At 36.3% G+C, this 27,252-nt stretch overlaps 1 protein-coding gene across 3 annotated transcripts in view; it reads left to right on the forward strand.

Annotated features, from left to right (window-relative positions):
* DCDC1 (doublecortin domain containing 1) overlaps nt 1-27,252 on the forward strand; it is a 515,544-nt gene that overhangs the window by 237,389 nt on the left and 250,903 nt on the right. For all 3 annotated transcript variants that reach the window (XM_054441511.2, XM_063671024.1, XM_054441510.2), the window contains 4 exons: nt 14,749-14,850; nt 18,199-18,362; nt 21,371-21,496; nt 22,857-22,962. In XM_054441511.2, the coding sequence (XP_054297486.1) occupies nt 14,749-14,850; nt 18,199-18,362; nt 21,371-21,496; nt 22,857-22,962 (498 nt within the window). The remainder of the gene's footprint in view (nt 1-14,748; nt 14,851-18,198; nt 18,363-21,370; nt 21,497-22,856; nt 22,963-27,252) is intronic.

The raw sequence follows: 27,252 nt of genomic DNA on the forward strand, positions 1-27,252 counted from the left end.
TTTTTTAAAGAAGTGTCTGTTCATAGCCTTTGCCTGCTTTTTAATGGGGTTGTTTTTTCTTGCAAATTTGCTTAAGTTCCATGTAAACTGTGGATATTAGACCTTTGTCAGATGGATAGATTGCAAAAATTTTCTCCTATTCTGTAGGTTGTCTGTTTGTGCTGATGATAGTTTCTTTTGCTGTGCAGAAGCTCTTTAGTTTAATTAGATCCCATTTGTCAATTTTTGCTTTTGTTGTGATTGCTTTTGGTGATTTCATCATAAAATCTTTGCCCATGCCTGTATCCTGCTTGGTATTGCCTAGATTTTCTTCTAAGGTTTTTATAGTTTTGGGTTTTATAGTTAAGTATTTAATCCATCTGAGTTTTTTATATAAGGTGTAAGGAAGGGATCCAGTTTCAATTTCCTCCTATGGTTAGCCAGTTCTTGCAGCACCATTTATTGAATAGGGAATCTTTTCCCCATTGCTTGTTTTTGTCAAGTTTATCAGAGATCAGATAGTTGTAGGTGTGTGGACTTATTTCTGGGTTCCGTATTCTGTTCCATTGATCTACATGTCTGTTCTTGTACCAGTACCATGCTGTTTTGGTTACTGTAGCCTTGTAGTGTAGTTTGAAGTCAGATAGCATGATGCCTCCAGCTTTCTTCTTTTTTGGTTGGGATTGTCCTGAGTGTACAAGCTCTTTTTTGGTTCCATATGAATTTTAAAATAGTTTTTTCTAATTCTTTGAAGAATGTCAATGGTAATTTAATGGGAATAGAATTGAATCTATAAATTGCTTTGGGGAGTATGGCTGGTTCAACATACGCAAATCAATAAACATAATTCACCATATAAACAGAACTAAAGACAAAAACCACATGATTATCTCAAGAGAAAATCCCTTCGATAAAATTCAACATCCCTTTATGTTAAAAACTCTCAATAAACTGGGTATTGAAGGAATGTACCTCAAAATAATAAGAGCCATTTATGACAAACCCACAGCTAGTATCATACTCAATGGGCAAAAGCTGGAAGCATTCGCTTTGAAAACTGATACAAGACAAGGATGCCTTCTCTCACCACTCTTATTCACTCCATTTTAATGTGCTTTAAAACACTTTCCATTCCAGCAAACAAAAGAGGAAATTTACATATGCAAAGAAGCCATGTTGTTGTGTTTGTTTAGATTCACTATGCTGTCTAGCAAAGTAGCCACTAGTCACATATGGCTACTTAAATTTTAATTTTAATTAATTAAAATTAAAAAAAATATTTTTCTAGTGGTTTCCCAGGACTTTACTTATTTTAGCACTAAAAAGCCTGCATCCAACAAACCAAGATGGTTGGTCACCCTGGTCTTTTCTCCAGAATTCTTTCTCCCACTCCGAGGCATTCTCTTTTTATGATTTTTTTCCCCTGTAAAGTACTCAGCTCCATTTGCTTCTGCTTCCTCTCTTCTCAGGTTTCTCCTTTGCAACATCTAGCTTCTCTCAGAAAATAAGTTCCTGTTCCACATCTCAAGAAACTTGGATATCAACCCCATTCTCAGGCTTAGAAAAATTACATGGCTGCATGTTAGAATCTTCTGGAGGTTTTTTTTTTTAAAGATACCAATGTTCCCTTCCACAGATATTTTGACTTAATTGGTTTCCTGTGCTAAGACTAACTTCTACCAGCTTGCAGGCACTGATTAAGTTTTCAGGAATTTTGTAAGCCAGTTGTTTTATATAGCCATTATTTAAAAATCATATAAATTTACAATGAAATAGGTCATACACTTCACTTCCTAATTTTTAAATTACATTTTACTATTACCTATTCTCTTGAAGTTATTTAGACCTATTGTGTTTGTTTAGTGTAAACACTGTATAATAGTGTGTGCTACCGTGCATTTCTTCCTAAGTTTATTTTCAGTGATGGCTTGTTGTGTCTGAAAATTGGTTGTTGTCAGAGTATTTATAAAATAGAAATTGGCAAATACTATAAATGAGGGCTTGATTTCATGTTTTATTGATTATCTAGACTAGGGAGTTGAAATACCACGTACTATGGGCCAAATCTGCCTGTTTTTTTTGTAAATACAGTTTTACTGGAATATAGCGACACCTTTATGTTTGTGTATTGTCTATGGCTGCTTTTATATTACCAGGCAGAGTGGAGACCATATGACTTGAAAAGCCTAAAGTATTTACTATTGGGCCCTTTAAAGAAAAGTTTGTTGATCTGTGGTCTAGATTTAAGTATGTGACAGAAAATATTCACAATGCAGATTAAATTCAAAAGTGCAAAATTTCTGTGTGTTGCATTGTGAATAGCACAAAAATTGAAATATTCTTCCAGTATATGGAAACCATTATCTGATTCAGCAAAGAACTTGCCCATGTCATTGATTAACAAGAGCGGTCATACATATGTCTTCTTTGTTTCATTTTTGTCTTATCAACATGGATGAAAATATTAATCAACATTCGGGTCAGAACCACACTCATTTCTCAGTTGCAACCATAGGATGGATGTGGATACAAGACTTGGCAAAAATCAGTGAAACCAGTCTTGAGAATGAGTTGGCTATGTAGAATTTACAATAAAAAGTATTAGATATTTTATTATTATTTGCAAATTATATGTTATGTCATCCTTGTATCAGCAGAATTTATAATAATCACCCCCTTCCTTAAGCAGGTTGCTAAACATTTACCAGCCCATCTTCAGGTGTGGTGCAAGCATCAGCATTTTTTCAAAAGCTCCCAAATGATTTTATTGTATAGGCAGGACTGACAATCATAGCAAGATTACCAAAGTAGCTTTTTAAGCATAACCAGTAGCACCCCACAAAGAAATTCTCATTCCAGTTGCTAAGTAGCTAAAACTTTTCTCTATACTTATATCTTAGAATTCGTGATGGTGGTGGTGGGAATTCTGTATATCCTGTCGGGTGGGGAGAACTTGCTAATTCCAACTGAAGACACATGGAGCAAAGGCCGCAGTTTACCATCTTGCATTAATTCCAGAATCAACTCATATCAGTCACCTAGCTAACCCTCTAAATTCCCATGGGTGTATATGGAATGGCCTAACTTCGTTTGGACACCATCTCTAACTCAGTTATCTGTGACTCACTGTGGGCAAGGGCCACATCTTTTCTGATTATGAACAACTTTATCCCACCTTGTGGCATGTACTATCATAGAGTGTTAAATGACTTATCAATAAACAAATATATTTTCCATTTATAACTGAACTTACTATAACTTACATAGCCCTAGTAAAGCATTTTTCCTGTTTTCTGTTCATTTTAATCTTAGAAAGTATTTGACAAAAAATAAATGGGGATGATTATCTTTCTAAACTTCATGATATTCATCACTCTGTTACATATATATGTAAGCTCGCAGCTCAACTTCAAGAATCAAAATAATGTATTGTAGCCAACATCATCTTCTAGAGCAATGGTCTCAACCAGGGGCTGGAGGCAGGGTGCAATTCAACATCCTCTGGGCTGCTTTTTCATATTGTATATGGTGTTCTTAACCTCTTCACTGAGCTTTTCATCCTTACCACGTCTTGCATTGATCAGTGAACAATAGCAGCTTTTGGTTCGATTTTAACTTTAGAAAATCACTTCTTAAAAGGACACTATTTCTGTGTTCCATATTGCCTCACTCCCATTTTTGCAATCATGTGACATAATACAGTGACAAGTTTAAATGGGCATACAAGATAAAAAACGGGAGCAGCCTCTGTGTGGATGCTCATTTCTGCCATAGAAAAGTTCCTTGTTTTAAAAAAATTGAAACATAACACCATTTGCGGAATTTTAGGAAAGAGTTGTATCACCTGTAATTGCATTGTTCCTAATGATCATTGTCACCTTTCACGTCATTTCGTGTGCACTCGTATATGCTATATAGTCACAACCACAATTTATTTGTATTTGTACTCCAGTACATTCTCCTGCCATCAAGTCATAGCACCTTGTAGGTTGAAAATTTCTTACTGCTTTTACCATCAGTGGTTACACTCAATGTGCACCATCATCTACAAAGCCCTTCAGGCAACAAGTGTTTTGGAGCAATTTCTTACTGTTCTAAACTTTCTCTTACCCCTTATTCCCTGTCACTGCCACTACCCCCAGTCTCTTTGAGAACATCTGCTAGAGCCATGGCTCAGTGACTTCTGCCTTCCTAGTCCTGTTCTTTCCATGCAACTCCTCTTCCTCTTCATCCCCATGGAAATGTCAGCAATGTTAGCATTTCCCTGGGAGGGCAGGAAAGAAAGGATTGTTGGGAAAGGGTATTAGCAAATCTGTAGGGGGATGGTGAGTAGAAAAGCTAGTAGGAAGGTGGGTGATTGTGCCAGAGAATTGATGAGCAAGGAGAATGTGTGATGTCTGAGTAGGTGGGAGAAAGCATGGGGGAATGAGAGGAAGATGAGTACAGGCACATCCTTTCACTGGAATTAGTGCATTTCACACACAATTGGTCAGTGATGCTCTGAGAGTTGTTTTCTATTTGCTGCCAGTAGAGGCAGATCCAGTTGCTGTGGGACCTAGAGCTTGTCAAGTTTGGGAGCCAGCTTGGGGCGGGGAGCTCTCTTTGAAATTAGGTCTGAAAGTGAATATTTGTTTAGAACGAGAAAGTAAATCGCAACAAATCAACGGAGTGTTGGCAATTCAGGCTCTTTCTTCTGGGTCTTTTTTAGGCAGCTTATCAGAAATACTTACACAGAAGTATTTTATGACAACTTCCAGAACTCTTAGGACCTAGAATGTCTCTAATCTTCATTAACTTCACTTAAATCCACTCTGACCATGAGCAAGAGAAATATGGTGGAATTTAGTAACCTGGATAATAACAAGATTCATAGCACTCTGATTTGGAGACATTTTTAGGCTATTTTTATATTGTTTAGTTATAGTGTTCTCTTCTATTGTAAGTAAATTTAAGCTTTGTTAAAGGGATAATTCATAGATTTCTTTTTTAAAGGATGTCTTCATCCAGCATCTAGCTCATCATCCAGGTTGTATGCATCTAACCATTTTTATTCTGCCAATGACAGAAAGGAAGAAGATTTTAAATGAATAGTCCAGTAAATCCACATATTATCAAATACCCTTGTCCAGAAGACGTTGTGCTAGGAACTGTGGGAAGATGCAGGGAAGCATAGAACACCTTTTTGACCCAAGGCCACGATTATTTTCATACAATTAGAAACAGTATGACAACACAATGAACAGATTAGCAAAACCAATCTGTTCATCTTCTTACCTTTTTACTACGATTCCATTATTTTAAGTTCCCAGGCCTCTTTATATTTTGAAAATGGGCTAATTTGGTTGGTAACAGAAAACATGTGACTTTCCTGTGCGTTGAATACTTAAATTTATTCTTTGAATGGCACAAAAGCACCATGAAAGAAGTTGAGATTTGCCTTCTATTTTGTGATTGTTTTTAAAAAAGTTTAAAGTTTCCAGTCATTCATTTGTATTAATAGAAAGCTTATTTTAATATTTAGGACTCTATGGAACAATTAAATGATAACTGAGGTCAGTTGCACATGAAAGTGTGACAAGATTTTTTTTTGGTTGGTGTTTTCACTGTTTTATGTGCATATTATGTTATTTCCATTGTACATTCCTTGATCCGTATCGTTCTTATTTAACCACTTTTCCTAAACATGTATTTATAACCCCTAGGATGCTCTGTTATGTCACCTAAGTTATTTGAGTAAACAATGGGAAACAAATTTAGGATATGGCCTAGGTACAAGTAGTAAAACATGCCAACTTTGCATTCATTTGAAAAGCAATTGTGGTGAGAGTAGCAAAATTGGAATATTCAAGGTTATTGTGATTTTGAGAACATTCACTAAAGGTTGGGCAAAATGTAATGAAGATGATCAATTTTCATATGTAGGTTTTACGATAGTAGGCAAATATTGGACTGCCCATTTTAAAGGTAAAGAAACTGAGATCCTACGAAGCCTTTACACATCTCGTGTGATAGCTAATTAGCGGCAGGTGCTGAAATCTCTGGACTCTTCTTTGCAGCGCTCTTTTCCATCTTGCCACCACCTTTTCTTCCTCCTGTCCTCATTGCCCCCCTCCTCCTCCTCCTTGTGGATTTTGGGGGGGAAATGCCAGTATATTCATACTAGGTTATTTTCTGACAGGCATCTGCAGTCAGGTGTAAATCTCTGTAGGAAGATACAGTCTTCCTTTTCAAGATCTGCTGAAGAGAAAAACTGTGTCTGTATCAAAATCAGGGAAGAGCAATTGGTCTGGGCATTAGCTCCCATGCAGTGCCTGTTGTAATGAGACAGGCTTTCCCTGTGCAGGCATGACATCCTAGAAGGTGCCCGGAGAATTGCCAGGTGGGCAGTCAGCGGGGAAAGTCCACAGGCCAGAGCTGTATTACTGTCCCAGCAGTTATTCGGACTAAATGCAACCACTGAACCTTACTGTTGCAGGCACACACTCTCTCTCAGGGAGATTGTCCTTCTCCATAGCAGTTAATTTGTTTTTACCTCTCAATTAGCTTTTTCACAGAGTGTTTGATATGCTCAAGTTGCTGAGATTCCTTTCCTACATATGTTCCCGTCCCCTGGATTACCCACTGACATCTATGTTAGTCTGACTCACCATGAACGTTATCGAGCATAAATTCTTCATTTGAACATAAATGAATGCAGATTTTCTCGTAAGTGAAAATGGGGTGATGAATTTACACCTACTTAAGATTCTACCTAGTTTTGATTGTGTTTTATGAAGAAAAAAATGGATTACTTCTTAAAATATAAATGTTTTATTACAGATAGTAAGCTTTTGTACAGCTTTTAGTTTCTCAGGATACTCGTTCACTTTAGGGGAAAATTATGTTTACAAGCATATTTGATATAAAGAAATGAAACTGAATGGCAGTAAAAACATACACTCTTTCCAATGGTAAGAATATGATCTATAAGGCTGATAATTTGGGGAAGGTTTGATGATTTAGTTTATATTTAATCCTACAATGTTCATTTCTCCTAGTAAAATAAAATTTGAGGGGCACATGACTATGTTTTTCTCATTAAAAAAACACTGACTTTCTATAAAAATAAATATATTGGTGCCAGGAAACTCCAAAAACCTTTATTTACCAAGCTCTTTTTACAAAATACATCATACTCAGCTACTGACAGGACCCACATGCCTGATATTTTAATCCCAATTAAATATAATTTTAGGGATTAAGTTGATTTAGACAAAGTGAAATCCTTGTTGCAATTCTTCTTGAGATATTCTCATTTATAAAGGGCTTAGTGAAATTACTTGGCTGAGGACACGACACGCAGGCAAATTTCCTTTGCCACTGTCTTCTGGAAAGTTTTGAACATTTTCATATATTGAACTTGGAATTGCAATTGGATACAAATTGATTTTTTTTTTTTTTTTGCAGAAACATATGCCTTATTTTGGAAATGTTGTCAATAGTCATAGAAAAATGGGGTAAGAGTATTTAAAAAAATACTATAAGAAAACAATGGAAAGTGAGTTTAGATACTTACAAGGAAGGAATGTGGGCCCACTCCCAAAATCACTGAGAAGCTGATGAGGGCCATTTTACAGGAGTGTCCTTTGGCCCTTCCTCTGCTCCAGCCCTCCATCAGGGCTGGCAGATAACCCAGGCTCTTAATACCACCCTTTGTTCAAAACTTGCTCTTAGGAAAGAGACATGCCATACTTTGTTTTGAACTAAGATAGTAGTTTAGAATTTTTTTTTTTCTGAAATCAAAATTCTTTCTTGGAATCTACTATGTAAAATAGATAAAAGTAGGATCTACCCTGTTTGAAGCCAGGATAGTGGCTGCTTCCACATAGTCACTCATCAGATCTGATTCCCCATGTGAAACCACTGTCACCCAACCCCCTAATCCCAGCCCTACCCTAGGCCTCTGAGGGGTACCAGGAAGCTGAGATTGAATATCACAGCCTTAGAGGATCAATAACCAATGAGGCTGAATATAATTTCCCCTCATGCAGCTGTAGCATTTTAATTGTGACAAAAGAGTGAATCTCTAACTGAAATTTCAAGTACTGGCAAGTTGGTGGGAGAGATATTTTGAGGTTAGAGTCTTTGGGCTCACTCCTAAAATCCTACCCCATAGGCAGCCACCTACTTTACATACTTCGAAATGGTGAGCTCTGCTGTACCTTACGATGGAATTTTAAAATATCTCTTTCCAAAAAGTTATTTTCTTTGGTATGCCTTTTCTGGGCTTAAAAAAAATTTGATTGTTGGTCCAGTTACCATTTAGATTGATGTAATTTGTTTTCACTTAAGTGCATTTTCATTTCCTGGGACAAAATTTAGTGGCTCCTTACTTGTTAAATAATATTTAAAGACATATGTATTAGGCATTAAAACACTTTTTCTTATATAGTATATAGCATAAATATATGAATTTTTAATTAAATTTTTGTTGCCAGAATCCCATAATTTTAATATTTGGTTTGTCATTATCACTTTGAATGTTAAAATTAGACAAGTTTACTGTTTGATTTATACTATATCATATATTTGAGAAAATATCAAAAATATGGATATTCTAAAAACCATCCTGCAAGTCTATAAAAATGGAAAAACTAGTGCATGTATTTTATTTAGTGTACATATAATGTTAATTGAGTTAGAAGTGATTTTCTGTATTTGAAAGTGACTTTGAATTCTGGTTGGATAAATATTTTTTTTTTCATGGCTAGTTAGCTTCTTACATAAGAAAAATATTTCACTTTAATTTTTGTGTTCTTTGATTTAGGTAAAAACTCAACTATATAATATTTTTCTATGCCTTTAAAATTTTTCATTTCAATTTTCATATATTAGAGCTTCTAATATTAGATATAGGAGTAAATTTTGATATCTTAGTTAAAAATGTCATTGGACTTGATTTCTAAAGATTTCCCTGCCCCTTATGAGTAGATATACCTTGGTGAAGTCACTCAGTCTTTCTGAGAGTCACCTGTAAAATCCAGTTGTTTTGAGTATTGAGTTCATGTAGGTGACAGTGTGTCCTGCACTCTGACCTATAGTGTGTGTGGAGTGGGTGCTGTGCCACACTGCCCAGATTCCCCCTCAGGACTGAGATACCCATCCCCCCCACTGCCACAGCTATATCCTTCTTAGATAATTGCCCTCAGTGTAAAGGAGCTGCTTCTCCCAAGATTAGGCTCCCACCCTCGGGACAGCCTGCATCCAACATTTGGTTGGTACACAGATACAAAGGCATGTCTCCCTTTTCTTAATTCTGAACAACCTTAAGTGCCTTCCCAGTTCTAGAGCTCCCACCAGAGGCACTTGCTTTGCCCATCTGCCCATTGTTTTGCTCATTCCCTCACCAACGTTGGTCCTGAGAGAGTTCCCAGTAAACTTCCTGCAGGCAAATCTTCGTCTCAGGGTCAGTTTCAGGGGTCCCCAGTCCAAGACAACATGTAAGTTAACCTGTATGTTCATTGTGTGTTTAATTATGTTCACCTGAAATATGCCAGATAGTTTTGTGTGGCTATTTTATATTCCTTTCCTTCAGCAGACCTCTAGTAATAAATCCTGTTACAGTACAGCCAACCAACTTTGGCAACACACTGCGGTGTCATTTTTCTATTATTGCCTCTTGACAGCATTGCATCCTGAGACATTTTGAAGCTTAGGTGTTTGGCCTTCTGCTCACGCACAGAAGAGCTTCCTGGGTGGTCTGCCCAGTGGTTATGGAGAGTTTGGGAACCTGCTGTTCCCCCACAGCTAGTTCTTAACCAGACTTATAGCATTAAAGGCTAGATAATAGTACTGAACTAGGCCTTGCACAAGTCTTTAAATAGATGTCATAAGTGATTACAGGCAAGCTCATCAAAGAACCACATTGGCTCATAACTGCCCATTCAGGTCAGCTTTCCCTATATAGTTTAAGTTTCCCTATATAGTTTAAGTCACTGCCTCTAAAATCTTCACTGTCAATAAAATGTTTTTAGTACTTCGTTGACATTTTTATGCCTTCACAAATATTCTCCATGAGCAGTTATATTTACATTGATTTATTTACATCCATAAATGCAAACATAATGTTTCTGAAATATTGACCTACCTACAAATTTTATTTCCCAGTCCTGCTAATAAACAAAGAAGCAAATAGCATAACTCTGACAGAACAACAGAAACTGCCCATTTCTCAGCATGTCAATTGCTAATACTCTGGTTTGAGCCACTGTCAACCTTGGCTTCGGATTGCCTTTGCCTCCTACAGTCTACTCCAAGGCAGCAGCCATAATGATCCTTTTAAAAAATGTGTTAATAAGTCAGATCCTTTTACCACATTATTCCAAACCCGGTAATGATTCCCCATTTCATTCTCTACCCCTTACCTCTCTGATTTCTTATTTATTTTCTCTCTGCATCATTCTGCTTCAGTCACAGTAGCTTCCTTACAGTTCCTGGAACATACTGGACACATTCCTGTCTTGCTTCATTGCTCTGGCAGCTCTCTCTGCGTGCAGTACTCTTCTCCCTGTTGTCTGTTGGGCTAACTCTTTTACCTCTAAATCTTTGCTCAAATGTATTCCCTCTTTGAGGCTTATCCAGATCACCCATTTCATATGATGACCAGCACATCCATCATACTCCTTGATCCCAGTCCTGTATCCCCTGCCCCGATGTATTTTTTCTCCTTTACATAGCACCACCTTGTAACCTACACAGGGTGCATTTACCATGACGCTAATGAAACTTAAGCTTTAGGGCCCCTTCCCTGCATAATTCCTGTAAAATTTGCAAATGTAATGTATTTTAAGTATAATTGGTTAACCCTGTTGTCTCTTTCCACTTCAATTTCTTCTCTTTCATACCCTCTCTTATACCACGTGATTTTGAAATGACTGCACACATTTTTAAGGTATGGCTAAGGAGAAATTGAATTAGGGATACATTGAGTTGGGTGTAGTGGAATCTAGTTAGTGTTTTGCAGTCACTTCTCTATATAGCTCAGTTAGTACTAGCCATTTTGGTATGGAAAGAGCTTCCGGGAAGATAGCTACTGCCTGTTGACCTTATGGTGTACTGTTTGCTGATTGGTGCACTAGAGTACCTGGCACCAAAAGTATGTGGGTGGGTGGTGGAAGAGAAACATGGTGTGAAATTAACAGAGCCAATTAACTGGTAGAATATTTTTCTGCATTTTACAGCTCATATTTTAAAGAAATCTGATTGAGGTTTTCCAAAATGTGGCATCAATCCTAAAACTTTTAATGAAATGACCAATGAAATTATGATGCCAAAAGAAACTTCTAATCAAGAATAATTTTTTTTTATTAACCATGCTAGAAATAAGGCCAGATTATCTTTCGATTCTCTCTATAGAAAATGTTACAGATGATGGGGTTATGCCCTGCCCAAATGTCCATCAATGATAGACTGGATTAAGAAAATGTGGTACATGTACACCATGGAATACTATGCAGCCACAAAAAAATGATGAGTTCATGTCCTTTGTAGGGACATAGATGAAGCTGGAAACCATCATTCTGAGCAAACTATTGCAAGGACAAAAAACCAAACACCGCATGTTCTCACTCATAGGTGGGAATTGAACGATGAGAACACTTGGACACAGGGTGGGGAACACCACACACCGGGGCCTGTCGTTGGGTGGGGGGAGGGGGGAGGGATAGCATTAGGAGATATACCTAATGTAAATGACTAGTTAATGGGTGCAGCACACCAACATGGCACATGTATACATATGTAACAAACCTGCATGTTGTGCACATGTACCCTAGAACTTAAAGTAAAAAAAAAAAAAAAAACAAAAAAAGAAAATGTTACAGAATTACTATATGAAGAGGTGATCAAACACAATGCAGTAAAAAATGTGCTTTGGATATTTAATGAAAATATTTTTTGACTTTTCCTGAATTTTTAATGTTTTTGCTACGTGTCAGCTTTTTTAATCTGTGTAAGTTGTTTTCTTATTCTGAGTATTTCATAACTAGTTTTGCATTTGTAGTTTTGCATTGTTTTTGTTAAAGAAGACCCACCAAATTATATAAACTTCAGGTCTCACAAGATCCAGGTGTACCCTGAATATGCTGTATGAGTTACTCATTTGTTGTGTTCTGCTTATTGCTTATTGTCGGCCCCTCCCTCTAGTCCAGCACAGGGTAAACACATTGAGAGCAGGAATCTTAGTTCACTGATGCTTTTTAAGTTCCTGAACAGTGCTTGGCACATAGTAGGCACTCAGTAAATATTTGTTGAGTGAATGAATTGACATTACAATGAAACTTCCGTGTTAATCTAATTTAGTTTAGCTTAAGAAAAGTCAATATTGACATGAAGGAAAGTAAAAAGACTGTGGTGCATGAAAAACACTCTCTTGAAACTCTGTACTTTGTGTTGCTAAGGGCATAGAAGTAACTTATTCCTATTTCTACATGTTTCTTCAGTAGTTGTTAGCTGCTATGTTTTTCAACAGGATCTGCATCATTATCATATTAAGGTTCTATGACCTTATTCCTTGGGACCCAAGGCTAGCCTCAGCTGGCTTTCTGCATCATCCCACTCCAAGGGCGAGAATTTAATTTTAGAGCTACAGGGAGGTGAGGCCATGCAGAGAGCCACTGGGAAGCCAATACAGCAGCTGATTTTTCTTAAGCCAAGAATTGGACAGGAGGAAAATAAAGGTAGACTACTTTTAATTTTCCTGTATCTAAGTCAGTCATAGAAACTCTCTCTTTAGAGAGCTATCTTTGTTTAAACATTGGATATTGGAAATAAAAATATTCCTCAGGCAAAGGAGGAATAAGTAAATAAATATATTTTGGTATATATATTGCATTTTAAAAATAGGCATATTAATATAGAGCTTAAAAACTAGAGCTGAGCTTTAAGGAAAATGGAATCTTATAAGATTTCAGTTTGGAGAATTTTTAGGTTTTTGGACACACAGTGAAAACACATTATATGTATGACTAGTGGAGGGCAGCCTCCCTTCACTTAAGCATCTAAACTTTTATATAACCACTAAAACATCTCTTTTTTTTATGCCCTTGTAGGATTTGTGGAGGTCATAGCCAATTTTTATTTTTATTTTTGAGAACACTTTTCTGGACGTAGAAGGGAAGCCTTATTATCAGCAGTGAAGAAAGTAGTGAGCTAATGAAGGTATTAGGTGTTGACCAAGACCTCTCTGCTTTCTCAGGTTAGCAGTTAGCACTTGGCACTGCTATTTTCTAGAATATAATTTGCTGCACTCTGACTCCATGTCTAGCAAGTCTCGACAAAGGAACATCAATAAGTTCTCCAAACTGAGCTTTTGTCAACACTAACCTTGTAGAATACATGCCACCTAGAATTGTGACCTTCATTGCTAAATTTCTCTGTTGCTTAAGAGTTTTGTTCCTAAGTTGAGCCCTGAAGAGATTATGGGGACAGTAAGAGTCTTTTCCCACATTATTTTCCATAGGTTTGCAGGCGAAAGTTGGGTTTACAAGGTTCCTTGGAAAAGTAGAGAGATTTTTTTTACTCAGAATTGTATCTTTACTCAGGATTATTACTTAAAAATAATCCTTAGTGCACCAAGGCTGAAAGCTGTAGGGTCTCGACTGGACTATCAGTAGCTCAATGAACGTTACTGACTGGAATGAAACCTACAATTTTTGACATTACTACTCTTTTTATTTTTCTTTTTTTATGACTAAAGGCTGAGGAAGTGTTATTGAAACACATTATTTCTAAAACCAGGTTGAGACAATTAAATACATTTCAAAAACTTTCTCAAAAAATATAAAAAAGGTAGCTTTTTTTTCATTTTTAAATAAATATTCTCCCAAATTATCTTTTCTGGAAATAACACTAGAAATAAATAAAATGGCTCTGCTGATGTGATAGGCATATCAGAGAGGGAAGAAAAGAACTTTTGAGAAAAAAAATAAAAAGCAGGGATTTAAATTATTCATCAGGCCCCTCTCTCAGCTGCTTCCTTTCTTGCCTGGTGAATGGCACACCCCACATGGATCCTCCGTGTGGTTGGAGGGGTGGTGTTCACTCTAGTGAGGCCATCCTGTCGGGACTGGTTTATTCATATCCTTTTGACCAGAATGTTTGCTAGCATTTATTTTTCCCCAGTGAGTGTTACATAATGCAATGTTATGAATTTTATCTCTGTTCTCAACAACTTGTTGGATATGTGCACTTAAAATGGATGACTTTCATCATACTGTTATGCAATAAATCTGTCAGGTTAAATTTCCTTTTAGTGTGCCAAAAGATTAGCTGAACGCTGATATATTTAAGTATGAACCAAAGTATAAATATTCCTCACATTATTTGTGGCTTTATGAAGAACAAAATGAGCTAGTTAGGTTGCTATTGACTTTTTTTTTTTTTGACACTTGCTTCATTTAGGCATCCACTGTGGTCAGTGATTCCTCCTTTAATGTCCACATTTTCTTCTATTGTAAGATTGTAGGGTATGCCAGTCAAATTAGACACTGAAACCAAAAGGAGAAGTAGGAGCCTTTCTTTTCTTTTAGTGCTGTTGATTCCATTGCAATTACTTACTCACATGTGTTTATACAGTCGGTCCTTGCTTTGCACAATTCCCATGTGCACAGTTTTCAGTTGACACGGTACCATGAAAAAGGATGACTGCCTAAATATATCTAAGTGTGTATGAATATATGTATGTATGTGTGCATGTATTTATTTTTATTTTTGAATATGTTTATTTTTCAGGTATTTGAAAATGGTAAAAACACTGGAGAGATCTCTGTTGGTATCAGTAAAAAAGATTTGGGATCTGATAGCCCAATTCAAACTGACCATATGATGGAAAGAGTGAGTTTACTGACAGTTTACTTATGACTTTAAGTGTCTTGCAAGTTACTTGCAACTAATTTAGACAATTACATCTTAAAATTGCTTGCAGAAGATCAATGGTTTGTTGATCTGTAAAGACTGATATCGCAAAGATTTACTTCTGAATTTCTTAGGCTTTCAGCGTTAGTATAGTGTTAACTCCTGAACTCCATACCTAACAGTTTCTTAACCTTTTTCATGCTTATATTTGGAATCTGTCTATGCTTGCCCCTGGTTTTGATACATCAGGATTTCCCTCTTGTTTACACTAAAAAAAAAGTGATATATTCAGTGGAGGGTATGCCGTGGATCTAGGGTATTTCTAAACCCTAGATTCTGAGTAATTACATGCAGCCTTGGTCTTCTCCCCTGCTCGTTGTGAGCAAGTCCAGCTAGTTTTGCTTACATCTTAGGCACTCTTACCTTTTTCTGTTTTCCAGACAATTGGGATGTTTCTCAGGCAGAACCAACATGTTCAGGGTCTTTATTTTGGGTCTTTGTCTTGCATAAAAGGACACTGAACAGCCTGTTGTTTACAAATTGGGGTTATGCACCCGAGCGCACACCAGTGTTTTGGACTCTCTTGCCTTGCCTTTGTTCAGTAACTTGCTCCCTTTTTCTCCCTTCAGTTCAGCACCCTCAGACTTACCTCTCCTGGTGGTATCCATTACCTGGCTTTTACAGCCAATCAAAAAAGTTGTATATGAATTGGGATGCTCTCATTGGATCATTAGCTGGACCTGGAAGAGAGGAAGAAAAGCTACTTTGATTAGAGAGAGAAGGATCCAGAGCCTTGGCTGGTTTCTTTTTACCATAACATACCTGATTATACAAATCACCATGACACAAAGGCCTTCGTAGGACTTTTCACCTGTCTCCCCGGCTTTTTACATTAGAATATTTTACCAGCTTGGGCAACATGGCAAAACCCTGTCTTTACAAAAAATAAAAAAATTAGCCTGGCATGGTGGCATGTGCCTGTAGTCCCAGTTACTCGGGGGCTGAGTTGGGGGGATCACTTGAGCCTAGGATGCTGAGGTTGCATTTAGCTGAGATCACACCACTGCAATCCAGCCTGGGTGACAGAGTGAGACCCTGTCTCAAAAAAAAAAAAAAAAAAAAAAAAAAAAGGAAGATATTATTCTATAGAAACTTTTTGTATTGACTTATAGCACACTGAAATTGAGCTGTGCTGTGCTTCTGTATGCAATATATCTGGGGCGAAAACATTCATTAGGGGCATTATAAAGTTATTTGAGAGAGCCCTTGTGACACCACCCAAGGACAACTGCTCCCTTGTGTGGACACGTGTCTCAATCACTAGCCTAAGATGTTTCACACTCTTTTCAGGTTCTTGAACAAATTCTTATCCTACAAAGGCCTGGTGATGATAGCTTTAAAGGTAAATGGGTGAAGATTATCACCATTTTTGGTTGCCACAACAAAGCCCTAACCAATGACCTAAAGATGAAGGGCACAGAGGCCCTTACCTCCTGTAGACTGTTAAATGCTCATCTCTGAACACCTAAAATGCAGTCTGTCACCAACTTGAGAAAACAGAGATTGCAATGCAACTCCTGTGAAAGTGAATTTGGTTAAGTGGTCAGGTGCTCACATCACATGTCTACCTCGCATCCCTCTTCTTTGTACACACATTTCCTTCCTGGATCAGGCCTTAAATCTTTTGTATCATTCCTTTTTATAAAAAGGTGATGTCTGTAAAGCAGAATCTCTGTGATTTAAAAAATGATCAGCATAACATGTTTTCTGAAATAATAGCAAAGCAACAAAAATAAGCTCAAGGGCTGAAACCACACAAAAATAAATGTAGGGCTTTAGAAATACAATCTATGGATTTCAAAATATGTTTGCCATTTCCATGGAAAAATAACCAAGGCAATATAGATTTTTACTGTTCTAACACCTTTGCCTCTTATACACCTAAAGAGGAGAGTAGTGATCATTTTTAATTCAAAGGAATTGGCTATGCTGGATGAGAAGTATTAATGCCTTTCCAATGCTCAAGACTAAAAATCTTCAGCTAATGAAAACACTAAGTTGGAGATACTATTACGTATCTCTAATTAGGACAAAGCCTAATACTTAGGTCCTATACATGTAGTTTCTGGTCAAAGGAAATATTTGCTCAGTCAGGAGTTTACAGCCAATCGTGAGACACCTGAGATATATGGAAGACCTGTGACTTTCCCTTCTTTCCTCTAAGCCTCAGCATTTAGCACTTCTCAATATACCCTCGATGGGGATTAATAGAGGAGCAAAAAAGAAAAGAAAAAAAAGGACCATGAACTGCAGTTAGGCCAGAAAAGACCACAGCTATATCTACATCCCTGCAGGGATTACAGGGTAACAAGAAACCGAGAGACACAAGAACTGACAAGGGAGAGATGAAAAGGAACCCTGTGACAGAAGGCTGGGGGAAGAGTGATGGATAGGGTGGAGTGCAGAGCAAGGAAGAGCAAAGGCCGAAACACTTAAACAAAGGTGACAGAGGATAATGAAAAATGTCTTTTCAAATACCATATGCAGCACAGTTCTGTTAGATTTACTTTATATTTGAAATATGCCCTAAATTAGAAATATCTTGATATTTAGACTTTAAATGCAAGATAGAAATTTTTTTATCTTTAAAGAAATCTTTAAATGCAAGATAGAAGCAAACACTGATAATGCTATTATTTTAAATATTAAATGACAGCTTTTCATACTTCACACTTCAATGATGTCTTTCTTACAACTTAAAAACATTCATTATTGAAGATGTCCACAAGCTATTTCAGGGTTCATAATTAAAATGCTTCTAGGGAGAGATCTTTCTAAGTGAACCAACTTAGGCTAAAAGTCATTTTAATTTTGGCAATTGTCCTACTACTAGTTACCTGAGATTTGCTGGGGACAGGGAGATTGGTGATTGTAAAACTTGAACGTGGTCTGGAAGGCCCCTAACAAAATGTGTAGCTCAGACAAGAAAAGCGTAACCCTTATCAAAGAGGACTGTTACCGTGTGTAGAAGCTAAATGCTCTTTCTGTAAGACTGTCACATCTGCTTTCAGTCCCCGTGCCAAAGGGTCAGTGCTCAATCACAAGCCTGTGGCACCCCCTGCTGGTTAAAAGCCCATGCTCATTTTGTTACTTTACACTGAGCTAAACATTGCCGTCATTTCACACTTCTTTTAACATTCTATATGAATTTAATTATCATTTGTTTGGACTTCATTTGTTACAGAGTAGAGACAGTTCATTACAGATGTTCCCATTTTAGATTATTTATTCTCCTCTATCCCCTCTGCCCCCCTAACACCCAACCAGTTACTTCTCAAGATTCATCAAAGGCTTCAAGGTTCTTCCATCAACCCACCAGGCCTCAATTTTTCTTCAATGCGGCTTTTTGATGAGAATGGCCAAGAAATTAAGAATCCACTTTCGCTGAAGAATGAGCAAAAAATTTGGGTCTCTTATGGTAGAGCATACAGGTAGGAGCAAGGGGTTTGTTTTCTGTCCTCAATCTTTCCAGGGGAGAGCTAATTTGAAAGCGGATTTGAGAAGTCAAGTAGCACCCTTTATGAAACATTTTTTATTTTGAATTCCAATAAAATTTCAGAGGTGTTTTTGCAAGGCAGTATTGTTTGTGGAATATGACATCTCTTTCTCTCTCTCTGTCTCTCTCTCTGTGACTTCTGTCTTAATGCCTTGTCATAGTTCTTGAAGTCTGCCTGTCAGCACAGCAAGAGGGATTTGTTCATGTCTGAGTAGTCACCTTAATGATAGCAGATGGAAACGCCACGGGGGGCCCAAGCCCATCACACTGTCATTGTCGCACACTGCCCTGACCTGCTTCCACTCCTCTATTTTTTTTGTCCCTTTTTAAAGGAGAAATGGATGGTAATTGAAAAGGATCTTAAGCAAGATTTATGAAGCTGTAGACAACATGATTCCCCACTATCTCTCTATGTTTTCACAAATAAAGTCTTAACCTTTTAAGCACCAATGACAGGACAGCTAAAGATAAATTGGTAAAGCTTGTAAGCCCTATCGTATCAAAGTTATATTCCTCAAAAGCACCTTACATTATCCCACAATAATTACTGGTTATTGCTGAGCATTGTGTAAATTTTTGTAGATTGGTAAATTCCTGCATAAAATTATCTGTGTTTCTGAAGAAAGAAAAAGGCTGCAGTATATAGGCACTGACGAGCTGGGCTGTTGTGTTCAATATCTAGAAAATTTATGCATATTTTGACAGAACACATCCAGATGAACTCTGAAACTGCTTGTCAGGAAACTTAAACACACTTCTCTATTTTTAAATTTTTTTTAGCTTATTATCTGTAGACAGAATAAGGGAAAATAATTTTTCATATAGAGTATAACTGATCATATATTAACTATAATGAAAATAGCATAAATAAACCTAAATCTTAGCAAAGCAAGGGCTGTTGGATTTGCTATATATTCAAATAGTTAAAATTTCAAATACTGAAACAAATGTACTCAGAAATCCATCAAGGTTTTGGAAGATGTTGCTAGAATAAGTTGTGGGTCGCATGTTACAAAATTTTATTTCATCTGTCCCAGTAAAATTAAAATGCTTGATGATTTCTTAGGCTGTGTAATTTAGAGAATTAAAAAATCTCTAAGGAATGGTAAGTTTTTGTCCATAGATAAATTTCAAAATATAATTTAATTACATTGTAAGTAGAATTGTTTTTACAATGATAAAAACTGATGAATTTTAAAGTGGCAAGAATTCTTGAGTAATCTAGTAAGCCCTTCCTATTACAAGGATAGGCTTTAATAAAATATGTCATTATTATTTCTTTTTAATATTATTGTCAAAGTGAAAGTAATGACGCACTAATTTTGATATTTTTAGTGATGTTTGGTATAATACAGCATTTTAATAATATTAAACATTTGTTTTTGGGTAATTGGATCATATTTGTGGAATAACTGGTAAAATGCCAAAAATCTGAGATATTCTAAAAATCAGCTGAGAATTGTAGTAGGAGAAATTTACTAGTGCATATATTTATTTGTATTTCATTGTGATTTTAACAGTTTAATGTATTTTTTTGGTTTCCAATCCAACATAAAGCACCAGGAAACCATTACAGCATTTTGCTACCATAGGAATGTTTAAAATGTGTATGTCTAAAAAGTTATTGCTGTCTAGTTTGAAATATGTTGAGAAAACGTGCAATACGTACTAAGTAAATCGTTTTCATTTTCAGTAAGTAATTCTACTGAGTCTAATTTATGTTGATTTGAAGGGATCAAGCTACTCATTTGTAAAAGATGATTTTTGCCAATGTCCGCTTCTATTTTGAATATTTTATTTTTCCTTCAAGTTTTTATTTTGAAAAAATTTGAATCTAAGGAAACTTGAAAAAATAGTACAATGAGCTCCTGTATATCTTTCACATAGATTCACCAATTTAAAGAGTTTGCCACATTTGTTTTACCTGTTATATATCTCCCATCTGTCCCTCTTGAACGGCTTGAAAGCAATTCCAGACATTAAAATTTCACTCCTAAATGCTTCAGGTCACGTAAATGAAGAAGAGTTATGTGTCACCACATTATAATATCTAACACAGTCAACAGTAATGTAATATCCTCTAATATACACTCTATATTCAAGTTAACCAAAATATGCTTTAGAGCTCTTTGTAATCCAGTATCCAAATACATTTCCTTGTATTATATTAGTTATTTTCTTTAGTTGTCTTTAATCTAGAATATTCTTTTAATCTTTTGTTTTGTTTTTCATGACATTAATTTATTTTTCAAGAGTCCAGGCATTTTTCTTGTAGAATGTCCCATATTATGGGTTTGTCTGAGTGTTTTCTCATGATTAGATTCAGTTTAAATATTTTTGTCAACAAGACTACACAGGTGATGTCGTTGATTTTTAATTCTAGAGATAAATAGCAAGTCTTAAGCAATTTAGAGAAAAATGGCTCATAGTGTACAATAGTGGCCGTTGTTTTCATTTAAAATCTGTTTTTGATTTTCATTTCCAAATTCACTTAAAACAGTGTGCCTAACAGTATGTAATATGAAAATCAAATCAGCATGGCATTTAGTGAGCTCACAAAAATAGTTGTTTGTGGCCAAATATTAAGAATTCATTTAATCATCAGCTTCCAAGATTACTATAGATGTGTTGGATTACTGTTATACATGGAAAGTGAACATTATGTGAATGACGATTGTTTTTCTCAACTAAATACTTGGCTTTAATTGTTGCAATTATTATTTTTAAAATTACATATGTTGAAACTATTTTGGCATAATAGATCAGCTAAATAAACTGAAGTATACATTTCAGGTGTTAATATAGAATACCAGCAATAGTGCTATATAATAGGAAACTCACTTATTTCTGAATTTTATTAGACAATGATAATGTGTATTTGTGCTCAAATTTCAGTGTATGTCTAATTTTGAAGATAGTTTTGATGTTTTTTCCGTTTTTCAGATCTCCACTAAATCTTGCTTTGGGTTTGACCTTTGACCGAGTGAGTGCATTTGCCAGAGGTGACATCATGGTTGCATATAAGACCTTTTTGGATCCTAATGCTGTTCTGCTACCTGGATGTGGCAAGTAAATTAACAAGTAATCTTGTTAAAGATCTGGTTAAAGTAATCCAAATCACTTAATTCAAGATTTTTCAGAGTAAGAGATTCGAAACACTAAAAGATGCTCTTTCAGTTGTCTTAAATAAGCAATTGTTTCTTTTATTGACTTATTTAATGGTATAATGAGGTAGTGCCTAAAAGACTTGTTAACTTTCCTTAGTTTTAGAAAACCATATGGGGCCGTGAGCAAAGTATAGTTTCTGCTTTGCAGAAACAACAATTTTGTTTGAAACATAAGAGCTGTTTTTAGTGGTTATTTCTAAATTAATCATTTATAATGGAATCATTAAAATATAAAATATGTTCTGTGTATGAGTGTTCACATTTAAACTTCTTATCTGATGATGATACATTTAAAACAAAAGCAACGTTCTGGGGACTTGGGGCAGTGAAGAGTAGGAGTTGGAAGATCTAAGGAGGCATTTTGCTTCGTCTCTGCTTGTGATTGTCCAGGAGCAGATTGGTGTTGGTTTCTTATCTGCAAATAATACAAACTGGCTTTTACTGAGTGTTGACCATAGGCCAGGCACAGTTACAAATTAATTGGGTAAGGATCGATTTAATTCTCACAACAATTATGTTACTCCTATTATTCCATGTTACTCTACTCTTACTCCATTTCTCAGAGACAGAAACCAAGGCACAAAGAGAGAAGTAATTTGTCCAAAGTCACACAGCTGGTACATGGTAGAGCCAGGATTCTAACCCAGATCATTTGTCTTAAGTACCTGAGTGCTTAACCACTATTTAGTGCCATCCGATAAAACTTTCTGTGATGACAGACACACACTTTGTGACTATTGAGCATTTGAAATGTGACTAGTGTGAATGCAAAACTGAATTTTAAATTTTGTTCAAGTAAATTAATTTAAATTTAAATAGGAATAGGTAGCTAGTGACTACCGTATTGGACACTGCAGCAGATCCTGATACTATTTTGGATTAGGTAATATATCTGTAAGGTCCCACCTAGCTTTAACAACCTTATAATTTAACAAATTGTGGCTCTTTTTAATAAACAGTTGAAAATGCTGAAGTAGAAGGCATATACAGAGAACAAAAAGCAGTCTGATGAGATCACTCAGTCCAGCCATTGACAATCTATTGCTAAATATGTCTAGAGGGACATACTCATTGATAGTTGTTTAAATAACAGCTTTATTCCCCAATGACTGCTGGTATTTTCCAGGCAAGATTTGATATATAAATTATTAGTAATGGAGTATACATAAAGAATAAAGAGTATTATAATTAAAGAGTAAAGGGTATTGTAATTAAATGCATATTAGTCTAATAAAAATAATTACATATTTTACTTTTCTTAGTTGGGAAGTTTGTGAGGGATTTCCAATTAATTTCAACTGTACCAGTCAACAGATACCTGACCAGTTTGAAAAGGTGGACTTGGAGAACCATTTTCTACAGAACAAGGTCAGATTTTAGTTATTGTACTTTAAAAGGTGCACTTTATGCATTGGACACTCAGCCAATATATAATGAATATTTGTGACAGTTTTTTTTTTTTTTTTTTTTTTTTTCTGAGATGGAGTCTTACTCTGTCACCCAGGGTGGAATGCAGTGGCGTGATCTTGGCTCACTGCAACCTCCGCCTCCTGGGTTCAAGCGATTCTCCTGCCTCAGCCTTCCAGGTAGCTGGGACTACAGGCACGTGCCGCCATGCCTGGCTAATTTTTGTACTTTTTGTAGAGATGGGGTTTTGCCATGTTGGCCAGGCTGGTCTCGAACTCCTGACTTCAAGTGATCCGTCCACCTTGGCCTCCCAAATTGCTGTGATTACAGGCGTGAGCCACCGTGGCCGGACTGTGACAGTTTTTTTTAAACTGTAAATTATATTACAGTTTTTTAAACTATAAATTATTTTTACAAATGTTGGGGCAGGTGTTATTCTTTACTTCCTGTTAATTAACCAGGCACTTCAAAATGGAAAACAATATATATAACTCCTACTTGAAAAACTTATACCTGATTTATGTTATTTAAGCCCTATTGTTTGGCATATTTTCTTTGTACTGTTAATAGCTATAATAATAAGTTGGAGTTATTTAAGGAAGTCTTTAAGATCGCTGCTATCTCTATAGTTTAGAATCTGATCTATTTGCTCTATAGGTCAATGCATCTAAGGAACACAATTTCTTTAGGAAACCTAACTCATGGCAACCCAATCCTGAAGGTCCATATCAATTTACACTTAGAAATTTATCCTTCCAGTAAAGATGTTTTTTTTCCCTCCAGCTCAATTATGAAAGGTGTTTTAAATCTATCTCCAAAGAAGGAATACTTATTTTGTTTTTCTTAGCTGGCAAATGCTGTGTACAGTTGCTCATTTTAGCAGTGTAAGCTTTAATATTTGAACACATGAAATCAAAATCAAAAGTCACTCACAGAGACAGAGCAGTCCAAAGAAAGTAGTACTTCCTATCAACTGGGCCCTGTATTTCCAAGAGTCAATGCAAGAGACACATTGCCCCAACCTGCTCTTTTTAAATTTCTTTATGCCATCCATTCAGTTTCTCAATTATGTCAAAATTTAAACGGAAAATATTGATTATTTCAAAGAGCTTATGGATTTAAATAGTGTAATTATAAAAATAGAATCAAATATTTCTACTTCTGCCTGGTTTTGAGAAAATTTAGAAGATTAAAGTAACTAGAATGATGTACTCATTAATGTATTTTGTATTTTGCCTTCATCTGACATTTGGATTTATTTACTGTAGATCTGATCCTGTTGGTATTCCTCATTAGGTTTTTGCTGTAGCATTATTTTCCTGCTCAAAACACATGTATGCCTGGCTGTTGCCTTTTGAGGTTCCAAATTTTCATCTGGACTTCATTGATCCCCATGATTCTCCTCTAATCTACCTCCACTCTCAACTTAGCTTTCCAATTTTCTCCTCTTGCTCTGTATACCCTACATTACAGTCAGGCTAATCAACTGTGCACCAGAACATGCATTCCACTTTCGTATACTTGTGCCATGGCTTGTATTGTTCTTTGCCTGGGATATACACCCAACCATTACCATTACTTGCTTCTTAAGGCTTTACTCAACTTATTCTTCCATAAAGCCTTCTCAGATACTCCGGAAAGAATTAAGCTTTATTTTGTATTCTCAGGACTCATTATCTTCCTTTGAAAATTGTTGTTGAGTTTGTGTTTTGGTATAGGTATTTGCTTTTGTGTTTTTCCTCCACTAAACTGAGGATTCTTTGGGCACAGGCATTGTCTTACTCGTCTTTGTGTTCCTAAGCACTAACGCAAAGTCTTGAATGTAGGGCAAATGCACAATACATATTTGATGAATGGATTTTTTTGTTTGCTTGTTTAGCCATAACTTAGCTTTCAAGGCTGAATATTCTCGAATATGGTCCTTGTGTGTTAGCCAAGCCAGATTGTTACTTGTTTTATTTCTGAAAGCACTCCATGATTTCTGTTGTTATGCCCGTGTGGACCTCTTTGACTAGAATTCCACCTTTCTTTGTCACCACACCCAGCCTTCTCTGTCACCCTTGCGCCGTATCCTAGCACAGAGTTTGGCATATTCAATAAAGGCTATTAAAATCCTGACCATCAGCCGGGTGCAGTGGCTCACGCCTGTAATCCAAGAACTTTGGGAGGCCGAGGCAGGCGGATCAGGAGGTCAGGAGATTGAGGCCATCCTGGCTAACATGGTGAAACCCCATCTCTACTGAAAATACAAAAATTAGCTGCATGTGGTGGTGCATGCCTGTGGTCCCAGCTACTTGGGAGGCTGAGGCAGGAGAATTGCTTGAACCCAGGAAGCGGAGGTTGTAGTGAGCCGAGATTGTGCCACTGCACTCCAGCCTGGCAACCAAGCGAGACTCTGTCTCAAAAAAAAAAAAAAAAAAAAAAACCTGCCCATCATTCTAGCCCTATCTGATTTCTGACTGCTTCATGAAATCTTTCTGTACCCCAACCCCATTTCCAAACCAGATATGATGTTTCCCTTCTGTGCCATTTACAATGACGTTGAACTAGATGCTGTTCCTCTTACAACTTCTTGCATGGCTCAAAATCAACTAGACTCCAAGTTTGAGCATATTTCAGGCTACATCAGCGTAGATGGGGGAGAATGGTAGGCTCTGTTGGGGATGTTAGGATCAGATCATGAAGGGTCTTAATTCAAATTAGGGAATTCTGGTTTTTCTGTAGAAAGCAAGGAGATGTTGAAAATATTTGAACAGAGGCAAGATGTAATCTGATCTTCATATTAGGAAGATAACTCAGGAGGTCCTTGTCTTATCCTCCCTGCTAGATTGAAAATTTCTTAAAGGCAAAGGGTATCCTGATCATCCCTGTCTCTGCTGCAATATCTAGATGTTCAGTAAGTGGACTTGAATTTACTAGTCGATTAACTAATTCAACAGAGACCAACTCAAACCTAAAGAACAATTGGATAGCAAAGAGATATCAGAGAAAAGGACCTCAAAGGAGGCTTTTCTCTTTGCTTTTATGTCAAAGTGGGTTAACTATAACAAGATAAATCTATTTTCTAAAATGTTGAAAAATGAGAGAATAACAGTCCACAGTTATTTTATCATTATTAAATGGTTCTAATGATTTAGTGAAAATGAGAAAACACTCATCATAAGTAAATGTTTATATGCTATGGCATTTTTAGTTTTTAGAAATTTTAGTTCAACAAAAATAGTACTGTAAGAAAGCAAAAATTTGATAAATTGACTAGTAAAGAGAAGCTTTCAAAGACAAACAGCTCTTCCATAGATGTGAAGCCTTTAAAATCCTTTCAGAAAAATGTCTCCAATTATTTACAGAGTGGTGATCAGTGCATTGGGAATAGTAATTTAATAACCTGAAAAGGAACACTTTGAAAGATGTATTCGGGCAGAGGTGATGGATATCTATAGGGCATTTTATTGTAGAATCTTGCTGCTCATTGGGGTAAAGAACACACTAAGAGGATTACAACAGGGGTTGAGAGAAGGGAGGCAAAAGCCGATATTCTTGATGCATATGTTTTAAAATTGGCTTGAGATAGAGATATCAGTGCCCAGCCCCTGACTGTTCTTTTAAATTTCTTATTGACAAGTAGAACCTTTCCTACAGAGAAAAATTTGGAACATATAATCCCCATTTGTAATGTTGGAGTCAGATATAACCCTGACAATTACAACCTGTTGCTCTTTTATCCATTTCAAAAACAGATTTGGAATCTACTACACATTGACAATTTGGTGAATACATTTTTCAACGTCTCTCTATTGTTACTTAAATTGGCAACATTTTTAGATTGACTCAGTTTAAGGGCAATCAAACTAGATGTTTCCATGAAATGGATGAGATTTAAACTTCATGGTAGTTAATATCAAATGAGATATTTCATGAGGAGAATAGCTTTAGGAATGCCTGGTTATGGGAAAATATTAGCAGAAAAATGGACTCCAGTGTTCGGCAGGTCATATATTCTGCCAGAATCAAAAGGAAACTTATTTTAATTCTAGCCTTTCAGCACATGGCTTCACAGACATCAATAGGACATTAGTGACAACTTTCTGTATGGAAACGGCAAGAAAAACATCAAGTTATAATTTTGGAATTATGGTATACTGGTTACAATTTGGCTTGTAAATTCAGTAGTTATGGATGCTAGTAGAATGCATTCATAATTACTGAAGTACTCTGTTATTCTGGCATTATTCTTTTTGTCATAAAGGAGGC

This window comes from Pongo pygmaeus, chromosome 9, assembly GCF_028885625.2.
Source record: "Pongo pygmaeus isolate AG05252 chromosome 9, NHGRI_mPonPyg2-v2.0_pri, whole genome shotgun sequence".
NCBI classification, from domain to species: Eukaryota; Metazoa; Chordata; class Mammalia; order Primates; family Hominidae; genus Pongo; species Pongo pygmaeus.